General features: G+C 45.0%; 1 long non-coding RNA gene and 3 gene segments (V, D, J or C); 1 reads left to right on the top strand and 3 right to left on the bottom strand.

Moving 5' to 3' along the window:
• LOC115457538 overlaps positions 1-14107 on the bottom strand; it is a 440220-nt gene that overhangs the window by 66885 nt on the left and 359228 nt on the right.
• LOC115457537 overlaps positions 1-14107 on the bottom strand; it is a 367844-nt gene that overhangs the window by 30041 nt on the left and 323696 nt on the right.
• The window catches only part of LOC115457546, a 157886-nt gene that overhangs the window by 75201 nt on the left and 68578 nt on the right, over positions 1-14107 (top strand). The window lies entirely within an intron of this gene.
• Positions 3768-14107, bottom strand: part of LOC115457536 — a 357793-nt gene continuing 347453 nt past the window's right edge. The window contains 4 exon segments of the C gene segment in view: positions 3768-4356; positions 6369-6689; positions 7374-7709; positions 10870-11172. Of these exon segments, the coding sequence occupies positions 3968-4356; positions 6369-6689; positions 7374-7709; positions 10870-11172 (1349 nt within the window).

Below are 14107 nucleotides of genomic sequence, written 5' to 3'. Positions count from 1 at the left end.
CCTCTCTCTGTCACTTTCCTTCACCCTGTTCTCCCTCCGAGTTGTAGTCCCCCCCTCCCTCCCTCCCTCTGTCATTCTCCTTCGCTCTGTCCTCCCTCCGAGTGCCAGTCCCCCCCCCCCCTAAAATCACCAACCCCCCTCTCCCCCTCTCTTACCGGGGTCCCGTCGGCAGCATTGAAGAGCGAGCAGGATCAGCGAGTTTACTGCCTTTCCTTCTCTTCGCTCTGAGCTCTGGTCCTGCCCTCATTTCCTGTTTACGCAAAGGCAGGACCAGAGTCAGAGCTCAGAGCAAAGAGAAGGGAAAGCAGCAGACTCGAAGGGATGTATGACGTCAGTGTTATCTACCGCAGGTAGCAGACCACATCCGAGTGAGCCACGGTCCCAGGCAGCGTCAGAACGTTGGAGGTGAGAATTATTATATAGGACTAGTGTAACCAGATCTATATGTGTGTATGTGGTTAGGCATAAAGCTGTCATAAGAGAGTGTGCTAATTATCAGTGGTATGTGTGTAACATACATATGTAGGAACATAAGAAGATAAGCGTTTGCCATACTCGGACAGATTGAAGGTCCATCAAGCCCAGTATCCTGTTTCCAACAGTGGCCAGTCCAGGTCAAGATTCCAGAACAGTAAAACTGAGTTTATGTTTCTTATCCTAGAGTATGCAGTGGATTATCCCAATTCCATCTTAATAATGGATTATGGACTTTTCTTTTAGGAACTGTGGCACCTCCCCATACTCCACCCAGAGTCCACGCATGTGCCCAGCCATTTGTAAAATACATGTTATACACTAGTGCATTGGCACACATCTGTTACATATGTGCATATTCTGAATATTTATGTATGTAACTGGTGTGTTAATGTTAGCGTCTTTTTTTTATTGAAGGACTCCCTTCATGTGTAGGGTTCTATCATGGCATTTTCACATATTTCTCTTGGTTTATTCACCAGCTCCAATACAAGAGATTTGTTTGACCCCTGATGCAGGCTTTGATGCCGAAACACGCCCGTGTCGGGTCGTTTTCAAGCTATCGTTAAAGACTTCCTGATTTCCTCTACAACCTGTCCTCACTTTTTTTGTTCATTTTCACATGAAGAGCTAGGAGATCCAAAGCAATTAAGGAAGTTCTTCAAATCCAGAGCAAAGCCTGCCCTTGGTCATGTTAGGATCACATTTTGAGGCAGGTTGCAGAACTGGAAACCCTATTCTTTGGTCTTGTAACTTTCATGTCAGAAGGCAACAAAAATTTTCAAACATTAAAGACGTGCTTTTACTCCTGGTGACCACAACTGTTTTCTGCCTTCAATACTTTAACACTGCTCAAGAGCAGGGATCTTCAACCCAGTTCTGGGGAACTTGTCAGGTTTTCAGGATATCCACAATGAATAAGCATGAGGCAGATATGCGTAAACTGCCTACGCTGTATGCAAATCTATCTCCTGCATATTCATGGTGGGCAGTGCATATTTTCTAGCGAAAAAGGTGTGGGTACTCAAATGCCAGGCCACCCTTCAGGGGGTGGGGTGATCACTAAGGGACCCACCCCACAATAGCCAGGACCCCTTCAACCAGTCACAGAATCTATGACAAGGCAGAATTGGTGTGTAGAGCCTGAGCTCTTTCATTAAAACTTGGGGACCATGGGTCAATTTTAGTAGACAATGGAAAAGGTACCGGTACTCAGTACCCCCAAGTACCCCCTCAAAAAAAAAGCCCTGATTGTGGGTATCCTGAACATCTGACTGGCTGGGTGTGTCTCAAGGGCTGGGTTGAGAACATGTGCTTTAGACCGATGAGTGGAATCTGTCCTGATCCTTCCTGCACACGAGGAAATCAAGAGGAAAATATTTTCTGGTGCTTGGGCTTCGAGTTGAAACCGTACGGAAGCAAATCTAGAAACTGATACCTCCGTTTAAGGGAGCTGATGCTGGGGGCGGGGTGCCAGCTCTACAATTTTATTTATTCATTTGCTGCATTTGTATCCCACATTTTCCCACCTCTTTTCAGGCTCAATGTGGCTTACATTATGCCGCAATGGCGATCGCCATTAACGGAATGAGAAGTACAGAGTATTGTTGCAACTAAGGTATATAAAATATCAGTGGTCACGTACTTTACAGATGCATGTTGAGAAGTCCTTTCCCTCCTGGGTGTTTTTTTTAAAATTGCTTCTTTTTCTCTCTTTTCCCTCCCTCACGCTTTTTGGCATTTGTATGATGTTATAATGCTTTCTAATATATTATTCTGTTCTTAAATCAATATAAATACTAAGACTTAAAAAAATATCAGGTAAATTGGAAATAAATAAGTGAATAATTCATATCAGGGATATGAGATCAGGATAAAGTATAACGTTCAATAATAACCATATGATTAAAGTTGTCAAATGACATCCGTGTGCCAAGATTAGTGTAAGTCAGCACGGCTGGACCTAAGTTTAGGCGTGACCATTTACGCCATGCCAATGGCATACCTGCACGCACCAAGTGACGCTTGTAAATATTCTATAAGCTATGCATGTCCCTTAAAGATACACCCGTGGTCTATAGGCCCCCTGCAGTTATGCATTATGGGGCCCTTTTACTAAAGTGCTGCCACGTGGCGACCTGCAACTACCTGCAACGCGGAGTTCTGCCTCGAGTGCGCACCGTTTCCAGCGCTGTGGAAAATAATTCCATAATTTCTAGCACGGTGCTAACCCGGTGGTAAATCGCTGCCCGGTTACCGCTGGGTTAGCACGGAAGCTCTTACCGCCACCTCAACGGGAGGAGGTATGTACTCCCTTCCACATAATCTTACCGCATGGCCTTGTCTTTTTAGGGTCGTTTTACCCACTGACGCGTGGTAAAAACAGCCCCACCGCTACTGCAGGGGCCTTTTTATACCGCAGCTTGGTAAAGGACCTCTATAGCACTTAGACTTAGGATCTACCTTATAGAAGAACACATAGAGAGGCATAATCGAACGCGAACGCCCATCTCCATGGGCGCCTATCTCCGAGGACGGGTCCGCGAAGGGGCGGGCCAGACCGTATTTTTGAAAAAGATGGGCATCCATCTTTTGTTTCGATAATACGGTTTGTGCCGGGCAAATGCATCGCATTTGGGTGGATTTGAGCTGGGCGTTATCGGTTTTCAGCGATAATGGAAACCAAAGGCGCCCAGCTCAAAAACGAACAAATCCAAGGCATTTGGTCGTGGGAGGGGCCAGGATTCGTAGTGCACTGGTCCTCCTCACATGCCAGGACACCAACCGGGCACCCTAGGGGGCACTTGTAACAATTAAAAAAAAAAAGTAAAATACCTCCCAAGTCCATTGCTCCCTATCTTGTGAGTGCCCCTGACCTACCTATGCCTCTCCCATGGCTACACCCCCTTTTGAGTTGTGCGTGATCAAATTTAGGTGAACATTGGTTATAGAATAATGTGCAGACAGATCCACTTGGAAAATCATAATGAGCGCCAATTAAGTGTCTGTTAACTCCAATACTTAAATCGTTGAATCTCATTAATTAACTATTTTGTACGTGGATCTGGAATCAGCGCCTAAATTTGGGTGACCTTTATAGAATCCAGGGGAAAATGTCCAAGCGAATAAATTAAACTAATCTGCCTCCTTATGCTCGTTCCATGGCGAGCTGCACCCCTCTTTCAAAGAACCTACTCCTCTCTTTGGTGATAGAAAGCCCTGTGCAAGTATCTGCCTGTGCGGCTTCAAAGCCAAGTGCTAATGAGGAGAGAATGGATCCTGCACTAAATACATATGATTTCAACGTACAGATGAAGTTTATTTAAGGCTATATATATATCACATATACACACACACACACACACACACAAACATTTTAGTCATCATAACCCCTTTCCTTACCTACATTCACAAAACACAAGGTATAGGAAATGTTTTGGGGATCTGAAGACTGAATATGGGGGTAGTTCCTGCACTCCCTGAAGTTCAGTCCTCAATAGCAGGTATTGGCCATTTCAGACATGACAAGAGACACATTGACCATGCTGGGTTTACCGGTGGATTTGTCGATGCTCTTCTGTGTGAGGTACATGGGTAGTGCTTCATGGCCGACCACGCATGTGTAGCTTTTGCCCTTGTTCCAATCTGAAGTGTCAATGACCAGCTGACTGTACAGGAAGAAGTTGTTATCCTGCGATTGGATGGGCTCTGTGGTGATGTAGTTCTCTTTGGCCATCTCCGTCCCCTCATGCAGCCATTTAATGACGATATCCTTGGGCTTAAAACTCTTCACCAGACAGATAAGTGATGCCTGTTCCTGGAGAGCAAGTTCATCTGTGCTGGGAGGGAAGAGGTAGACCGATGGCTGACGAGGAATGATGTCTGGATAAGGAATGGAAATCAAGTAGTTAATCAGAGAAATGAATGGAAGAGTCATAACATGTGTATCAAATCACACCTTGAATGTTGGCGCCAACATTTACAACTTATGTACTTGCAAACTCCACCCATGTTCTCTGCTGACCACACCCTGACTACACACCGTGTTGACAAGGTTGTGCCATTATTTTATAAAAAGACTTTTATGCAACTGTGTGCTTCCATATGCACAAAATAAATACTTCATAAAATTGCCCCATAGAGGTATTTCTAGAACCTGGGCACTAACATTTACCTGCTTGTAAGACCCAGGAAATTCTCTGCTGGCCTCAGGATTTGGGAATTTCCTGTGGGTCACTAGCCATTAAAAAGAGTAAGAGAACCCAATAGCTGTCTTGGTGACAAGGTGGAGAATCTAGATAACCCAGCCCAAGAGGGGCAGGGTGAAAGGGGATAAAAGGAGTGAGAAGGAGATTATCAAGGACTTTGGTTGCCCAATCTCTGACCAAGACCCATAGTACCGAGGGGGAATCCCAGACCCAAGTTGCAGTGCCTAAATCTATAAAAAAGAAAGAGACAGAAAGAGGAATTAACTTCTGCTAAAGGAAAGAGGACATGTCTTTCCACCCTGGGAAGGAGGTTGAGAGACACATTGGAGCCTGGTGGAAAAAGACACCCCAGGAGGGGAGGGTAGGTGGCCAGCGAGCCATACTCTGAGAGACATTTGAATGCTGGAGTGAAGAGCAGGGTTCAACTATGAAAGGACATGTGACAAGGGAAGATAACGTGTGTGGAGGTCCTGACTAGGAGAGAAAAGGACACTGAGAGGTCTGGAAGGGATAGTCAAGAAACAAAATGGAATTCAGTACAGAGTACAGCATCGAGCAAAGCAGGACAAATTGGAGATGTGAAGTGTCACGTTTATTGTTTGGAATCCAAGAAAGACTGTAAATATTATAAATAAGTAGCTCTTTGGGCATTCCTGGACAGAAGGACTATCGTTCTGTTTGCAGTAAAGTTTTTGGTTTATTCAACTAGCTGGTTTGGAGTGCATTTATTTCACAGTACAAGGTAAAATATTCTGGGTGAGAACCCCTGCCCACCTGAGAAAGCTCCGGCCCCGGCCTGCATCCTGAACTGAGACTTGATTGAGTGCCTGGCCCTTCTCATGCTAGGCAGGGACCATTGAGGAGGTTCAGAACTATATCAACCATGGAATTAGAAAAGGTGCAGAGAAAGGCGACGAAAATGATAAAGGGGATGGGATGACTTCCCTGTGAGGGCTCTTCAGCTTGGAGAAAAGGCAGCTGAGGGGAGATTTGATAGAGGTCTATAAAATAATGAGTGGAGTTGAACGGGTTGATGTGAAGCGTCTGTTTACGCTTTCCAAAAATACTAGGACTAGGGGGCATGCGATGAAGCTACAATGTAGTAAATTTAAAACGAATTGGAGAAACTTTTTCTTCATCTCAACATGTAATTAAACTCTGGAATTCATTGCCAGAGAATGTGGTAAAGGCGGTTAGCTTAGCGGAGTTTAAAAAAGGTTTGGACGGCTTCCTAAGGGAAAAGTCCATAGACCATTATTAAATGGACTTGGGGAAAATCCACTATTTCTGGGGTAAGCAGTAAAAAATGTTTTGTACTTTTTTGGGATCTTGCCAGGTATTTGTTACCTGGATTGGCCACTGTTTGAAACATGATGCTGGGCTCGGTGGACCTTTGGTCTTTCCCAGTGTGGCAATACTTATGCACTTATGGGCCAAGGTTGCATGTTTAAAATACTAGCATATATGTGAATATGTGCACATTTGCACACATGTATGCCAGTATGCTGCCTAAGAGCCATTCTGTAAATATGGGGGGGGGGGGGGTGTACACAGGGATGGTCCATGGACAGGGCTCTCACTTACATAGGTAACTTACAGAATTCTGTAAAGTATGGGGCAAATTCTATAAATGGAACTCAAAATTCAGCACCCAAAAAAGTTGGCGCTGAGTGAACAGGCCAATACCTTTGTCCTTGGAGATGGATTTTGCAACGGGTGCGGGTTTTTCCTGGTACTTCACAGTGCAGGTGAATGTGTCACCACTCTCCCAGTCCTCCGCACAGATGCTGGCGACATTGGAAGTACTGTAGGTTCCATTGTCCTGGAGCTGGAGGTCAGAGGTCAGTTGATCCAGCTTACTCCCTGTTGCTTTCGTCCAAGTGATCTCGAAGTTCTCTGTGTTCCTTATGTTAGTGACCAGGCAGGTGAGTTTGGCAGTGTGCTCCAGGTAGAGGTCCTCAAAGGATGGAGGCAAGAGATACACCCCCAGGTCCTCATCACAGTTTTCTAAAAAGCAAGGCACAGGAAAACAAATAACTCTTATCCTGGAGGTAGCTTATCAAAACAGCAAATGGTGTAAAAACGACTCAGTTTAAGAAATGATAGGGATTATTTGGTGGGAGTAGGCTTCAGCATTTTGGTGAGGATGGGAAGAGCGGTTCAGTTCGTGGACTTTGGGTGGAAAGGGATGAGGGTTTGTGTCAGTGCTTTGGCAGGGAAGTGGACAGAGGTGTGAGACCTTGAGTTGGTGCTTCAGTTGTTGTGTATCAGTAATAGAAGGTTCTGTTCTGTTTGCTTCTTTTAGGTAACGGTGCTCCCTGGCCAGAAGGAGGGGAGATTCTCCCATAAAACAACTTCCTGTTGCATAATTAACTTCAATTTATTTAAAATAAAAATATAAACCATTAAAAGAAAAATAATTATAGTTTTACTAACAGAGCCTAGTGGTTACTGCAGCGGGCGTTGATCCTGGCAATCTGGGTTCGATTCCCACTGCAATCACTTAACCCTCCATTGCCCCAGGTACAAAAACTTAGATTGTGAGCCATCTAGGGAAGTACCTGCATATAATGTGTACAGTACTATATACATCTAGTAGAGCTATAGAAATGATTATTATTATTGGTAGTACAAGTGATAAGAACCTGTTATTAAAAATGGCTCCTTCTGCCGCACATAAATTTTCATTACCTGAACACTTGCTGATGTTGACCTGGGTTGTGAAATTGGTTGATGGGTGTTGGACGATACATGAGTAAACAGCCCCTTGGTTCCACTGCCCCTTGGGGATCGTCATGTGACTGCTGGCACCGAAGTAGCAATCCTTGTCCTTCCACAGTGCAAGGGAAGAGACTGGGAATGAGGCTGCCTTTCCATTCACCAGCCAGTAGGCCTGGACAGTTTCTGGGAAGAATCGAGTGATCTGGCACACCAGTTCCATGGTGGTGTTGCTAGAGCCTCTGGCTTGGGAGTCCTCACAGGGAGATTCAAGCAAGGTCTTCACCACAGGGACTGTGTTGGGGACACCTAGAAAGGAGAATGAAGACTGTGGTTAAGTACAGTAATTTGGATTCATTGTTTGCACAGATGGAAGTCAGAGGTTTGCAAAAGTGCATTTTCTCATCCCAGAAGGAGATGTGGAATGCATTACCAACTAATGTGAAAACAATCAACGACATAACCAATTTCCGCAAGTCTCTGAAAACATCTCTTCAACAAGGCCTATCACGAGAACCCATAGATTAATTATACACTTGACCACTCCACCCTTACTCTGAAAATCAAAATTCTATAACAGTTTGCCTAGATCTTTCATGTCATCCTCGATCTCTTTGTAATAATAATTGTATCTTCTACCCTGGAATGGCGATACCATAACAGGTCTTTGTAAGCCACATTGAGCCTGCAAATAGGTGGGAAAATGTGGGATACAAGTGCAATAAATAAATAAATAAGAGGATGGGCAAGAAGCATAAGGAAAGGACACAAAAGACTGTGTGGGTGGGGGGGGGGGGGGGGGGGGGGAGGTAGGGAAAGGAGTCATAGAACATTTCATATATTGTAAAGATAGCATTCATGGTACACAGATATAGCCAGTGATAGAGTCAGGGATTAGAACATAGGGTCACATATGCCTTCATTTTTAAATAAATTTAGAGAAGGTAATTTTATAAGGTGGGGTGAGGGGGGACCTAGTTTAAGAGGGCAGGTAGCTTCTAGACACCTCTGCCGGCATTAAACACGGATATTTATTTATTTATTTATTTTGCACTCCTCGATATACTGCGAACGGAGCCATCAATGGAGACGTTTGGTATATATACAATACAATTCCAATTAGACTAGTGGGAGCAGAAGCAGAACAGGAGCTACTGAAAAAGACAAGTGAGGTCAGGACTGAGTAAAACTGGAGTTTGGGATTGGGGTTGAAAGCTTCAGTAAAAATGAAGGTTCTTGAGGAGGGCTTTAAAGGTATGGAGGGAAGGGCCGAGGGAAGGGAGTTCCATAGCTTTGAACCGATGTAACTGAAGGCGGTCTCTTGGGAGCCCACCTCTTTAACATTGCTTTTGACTCGTAACCACTTGTAACCACTCGCCTCCACCTACCCTCCTCTCTTCCTTCCCGTTCACATTAATTGATTTGATTTGCTTACTTTATTTATTTTTTGTCTATTAGATTGTAAGCTCTTTGAGCAGGGACTGTCTTTCTTCTATGTTTGTGCAGCGCTGCGTATGCCTTGTAACGCTATAGAAATGCTAAATAGTAGTAGTAGTAGTAGGTGGTAAGGCGTAGCAAGGATGGAGAGGAAAGAGACAGCAGATTCTCGGAAGCTGAGTGGAGGGGGTGACCTGGAGAGTAGGGGGGATGAGGGGTTTGCTAATATAAGCTGGAGCTGAGAGAAAGTGGCCATTAAATGTAAGGACTAAGAGCTTGATCTTGATGTGGAAAGAGACAGGGATCCAATGTTTATTTATTTTATTTATTTGTTGCATTTGTACCCCACATTTCCCCAGCTATTTGCAGGCTCAATGTGGCTTACATAGTACCGTATTGGTGATCGCCAGTTCCGGTCTAACGGTTACAAAGTGAGTAATGGTATAATAAGGTTCGTGTGTACAAGACGCAATAGTTGATCGTAGGGAGGGGGAGTTATGTTTTGTCCATACGCTGTTTGGTTTGGCTTGTGTTGCAGGGTTTAGGTATTTAGGTTGGGTTGGTAGGGTATGCCATTTCGAACAGATTAGTTTTTAGTAATTTCCGGAAGTTTAGGTGGTCATACGTTGTTTTTACGGCTTTGGGTAATGCGTTCCATAGTTGTGTGCTTATATAGGAGAAGCTGGATGCATACGTTGATTTGTATTTGAGTCCTTTGCAGTTTGGGTAATGGAGATTCAGGTATGTTCGTGCTGATTTTGTTGTGTTTCTACTTGGCTGGTCTATGAGGTCCGTCATATACCCCGGGGCTTCGCTGTAGATAATTTTGTGAACCAGTGTGCAGATTTTGAATGCAATACGTTCTTTGATAGGGAGCCAGTGCAGTTTTTCTCAGAGGGGTTTGGCGCTTTCGAATCGTGTTTTTCCAAATATGAGCCTTACTGTCGTGTTTTGGGCAGTCTGAAGTTTCTTTATGATTTGTTCTTTACATCCCGCATAAATTCTGTAAAGAGGAGGGGAGTGACAGGGTTGAATCGATGGGCACGATGAAGTAGTTTGACGGCAATAGATTGGATAAGTTGGAGGTCCAGCAAAGAGGAAATTACAGTAACCAAGGTGAGTGATTACCAGGGCTAGAAGAAGAGAACAAACTGACTGAGGGGAAAGGAAGCACGAACAGCATGTGCTCCTAAATAGTGTGATTGACATTGAATATCTGTTTTTTTTTTACTGCTAAGAAGTTAACCAGTTACGCTGACATTCAGCTCTAGCTGGTTAATTTTTTAGCGGTCAAAGATAGGAGAGCTATTTCTACAGTACTATTTGACCGCTAAACTTATCCGGTTAGGCGCTGAATATTGGTGCTTAACTGGAAAATCATGTGATATAACCAGTTATGCGTTAGGTACTAACTGTCAATATTCAACGAGAGATAACTGGTTATCTCCCTCTGAAAATTAGCGGTTAGGCACCGATATGCTATTTAACCGGTCAGCAGCCATTCTTGACCAGTTAAATAGCATTGAATATCATGGGATTTGTATCCACCTAAACTCTGCTCCCGCACATTCCTACCTACCTACATTCGCACATTTTGTTTTGTGTGCCAACCAATAGAAGGTGCACAGGAGTCCTCCACCCACATTCCTACGATCGAGAGTGATTCAACAATGTGGCGGTTTTAATCACGAGAGGAAATTCAGGTTTCCTGGGAGTTCTGAGAAACTTGTTGCTCCTTGTGGCTGAAACTGCAATATTGATGCACCAGCGCTGATAATAGGAACTTGTGAAGAGGGCTCCTGTGCACTTTAGAGGGAACGTTGAGTACTAAAAATCTTCTTAGAGAGAGTCAGTGAGAGACAAAGAAGAATGGAAGGGAAGAGACAGAGGAAGAGAGTGGTAGCAGTTAGGTAGGCAGGAGAGACAATGAGGAGAAGACATGGAGTGAGAGAAAGGCAGGAGAGAAATGAAAGGTATCGTGGAGACAAAGTGGAGGAGATATATATATATAGAGAGAGAGAGACGCTCCAACCTTGTATGGTCTTGTCTTGCTTCACTCCACTGTTCTCATGGAAGACGTTGCACTGGAAGGAGCTACTTTTCCAGTCTGAGCCTGGGATGGTGAGTTGGCTGCTGGTGGTGTAGACGCCGCTTGTGGTGTCCAGCACTGCTGGGAATGTCTTGTACCCACTGCTGATGGTACCAGAATTCCATGTCACGTTGACTGGCTCGGGCATGTAGCCAGTCACCAGGCAGCCGATGGTGACATCTCTGGTGTCATCCAGATCCTTGCAGCAGGGGATGAGTGGGAACACTGAAGGAGCGGTGACTGGGACTGCAAGAAAAGGACATTCATGTTGTCACTAATTCATGTTTGTACACGTGATGTACAAGGCTCTCCTTTAATCACCCATGTTATTCAATATCATGATGGCACCACTGGGTTACTTACTTGATGTAATTCCTTCATCCATGCTGATGGTGTCACCATTTATAGTTTCAAACTCAAATTAAAGGTGTAACAGTTTTCCCATATCCTCAGAAAGTACCGCAGACGCTATTATGGAGCTCTACCCTGGAGAAGACTGCGAAACCTGGCCATGTTGGCAGAGGCTCCATTCATTTTCTAAGCTACGTAGCTTTTGAATTTTTGACATAAAAAGATTAAAGATAAAATGAGGGACCAATGAGGAGTGTACAGTGCTATATCATCAAATTGACTGCTGAATGCACTTGCGTTGCGATACCTGAGAATCTCGTTATTTCAAAAAATATTATTGTGTAAATATGAATATACTTGCAAGTCTGATGGTGTTGAAAAATCGGTACTTTGAGAATGCTTGCTGGGAAACTGATTTTGTTATATACTAACAATCAATTAATGGCATTAAAGGACAATATTTTTAATTTGTGCACACATCTTGATAAGCGGTATTTTATAAAGATCCACGCACAAATCTAACAGAGCACCACTCAAAAGGGGGTGCGGTCATGGGAAGAACATGGGCCGGTTGGGGTGTTCACTAAAGATGTGCGCAGTGTTACCGAATACCGGGGTTTCACGCCTAACGTATGTACCAAGATTTATAGTAGGTTTCAGTTGGTGTAAATCCTTGCACCCAAAGCTTGGCATGGAAATTGGCTCGAAGCACTATTCTGTAAATGATGTACAACTTGGAGCGCTGTTTATAGAATAGCGCTCTACGCGGATTTTTGTCAGCACTGTTTTTCAGCGCCATTTACCGTCTAATTCTATAAACTTGCGTGCACAATTTTATGCTTATTGCGTAAAGTTGTACATGCAAGTCGTAGAAGAGTGTCAGTTGTCTGTGTAACTTCATATAATAATTAGCTGCTAATTGGCATTAACTACCAATTAGCTATAATTAGTGCTAATTGGGACTAATCAGTAGTTATTTAATTAATTTCTTTTAAAAAAATTATAACCTGGGAAGTTTACAAAGCTACTTAGTTTGGATTCTAAAAATTGCACAAAATCCAGCAAGCGCAACTGCTAGAGGGCATGACACAGGAGGGGAATAGATGGAGGTTTGGACCTGGGAGGGGCATAGGTGAGGGTGTGGACCTGGGAGGGGCATAGGTGTGGGCATTGACCTGGGAGGGGCATAGGTGAGGGTGTGGACCTGGGAGGGGCATAGGTGAGGTTGTGGAGCTGGGGGGGCATGGGTAGGGGTGTGGACCTGGGAGGGGCATGGGAGGGACGTGGACTTGGGAGGGGTATAGGTGGGGGCATGGACCTGGGAAGGGCATATGTGAGGGTGTGAACCTGGGAGGGGCATGGGTAGGGGTGTGGACCTGGGAGGGGCATGGGTGGCTCGAGGTGTGCCAAGCACTTATGTATGCTGGTTATACAGTCAGTTAGGAGCCTAAATGCCTATAGTAAGGGGGGCATGTACACCAGCCTTTCAGCTGGTCTAGGTGTCTAGGTTGCCTATGTTTAGGGTGGCTTTTGAGGATTACTCCCTCTGGAGTTCTTCAGGTCTCTTAGAAATGTTCACTGGCCACCTGCCTCTCATGATGGGAACACTGACAGTGCGGGCACCATCCCCGAGGTTAGGAACCACAGCTGAGGAAAATCCTGTGGAAGGATCTGATAAAACTCAGCCAGTAAACCTCAATCCACTCATGTAGCATTTCCTGTATTTCAAAGCCTTATCCATCACAAACTGGACCAGCAAAACCCATTCTTATCACAGGGGAGAGATCACTCCAGTGTGCTCTAATACCGACCAGTAGCAACGTTTGCTGTTTCAGGATGCAACCCCCACAACTCCGCCAGTGCACCTCACTTGTGATCAGTTGCACTCTCTACTATTCGAGTACTGAAGGTCCCCCACATTTCTTTGAATGCACCACATTCCTGCCCTGCAGCCCCTCTGCTATTCCAGTACTGAGGCCCCCATGTCTCCGTCAAGGCACCTCACTCCTGTCCTGCAACCCCTCTGCTATTCCTGACCTAAGACTCCGCACACATTTCTTCTGATACCTCTCCCCACAACTTCAGTACTGAATCCATTGCTCTGCTGAGGCACCTCATTCCTTCCTTCTATCACCTCCCACTATTTTAGCACTAAGGCCCCCCACACTGCTCTACCAGGGCACTTAAGCCTCACCTGCAGCATCCTCTGGTATTCCTACATTGCTGCCTTCACACTTCAAGCAGTGTCTCCACAATATCCCTGCTATTCCAGCAATGAGACCTGCACAGCTCTGTCTGTGAGACCTCACACATACCTCTACCAATTCCAATGCAGGACTCTTTGCTCTTCTGGTCCTCAACCCCCACCACAGCTCTGTCAATGCACCTCACTCCTGTCCTGCAACACCGCTAATGGGACAGCCCTCCAGCTCTGTTTTTGAAAAGTCCTCCTGCCCGACTGCAGGACCTCTGCTATTACGGTACTAAGCTCCCCCCCCCCCCAAAACTCAGTTAATGAGATCACACAAATAGCTCTGACAATAGACCTCAAACCTGCGCTGTAGAACTCCCTGTTCTTCTGTTCTCTAGACCCTGCACAACTCTACCAATGCAACTGTCTTACCCTATAGATTCCCCATCCCGATTTTCCTCTGCTCTGTCAATGGAATTCACTCCACAGCCTCTCTTGCTATTCAAGTACTGAGCCCCCCCCCCCCCACAGTTCTGTCAATGCACCTCATTCCTAACCTACAGCACACCCTGCTACTCCAGTACTGAGACCCCCTCTACAGCTCTGTCAAAGCAAATCACTCCTCACAGGCAACATCAG

The sequence above is a fragment of the Microcaecilia unicolor genome, chromosome 14 (genome assembly GCF_901765095.1).
Source record: "Microcaecilia unicolor chromosome 14, aMicUni1.1, whole genome shotgun sequence".
Taxonomy (NCBI): Eukaryota; Metazoa; Chordata; class Amphibia; order Gymnophiona; family Siphonopidae; genus Microcaecilia; species Microcaecilia unicolor.
Note: the sequence above shows the minus strand (reverse complement) of the source record. Positions and strands in the feature narration are given on the sequence as shown.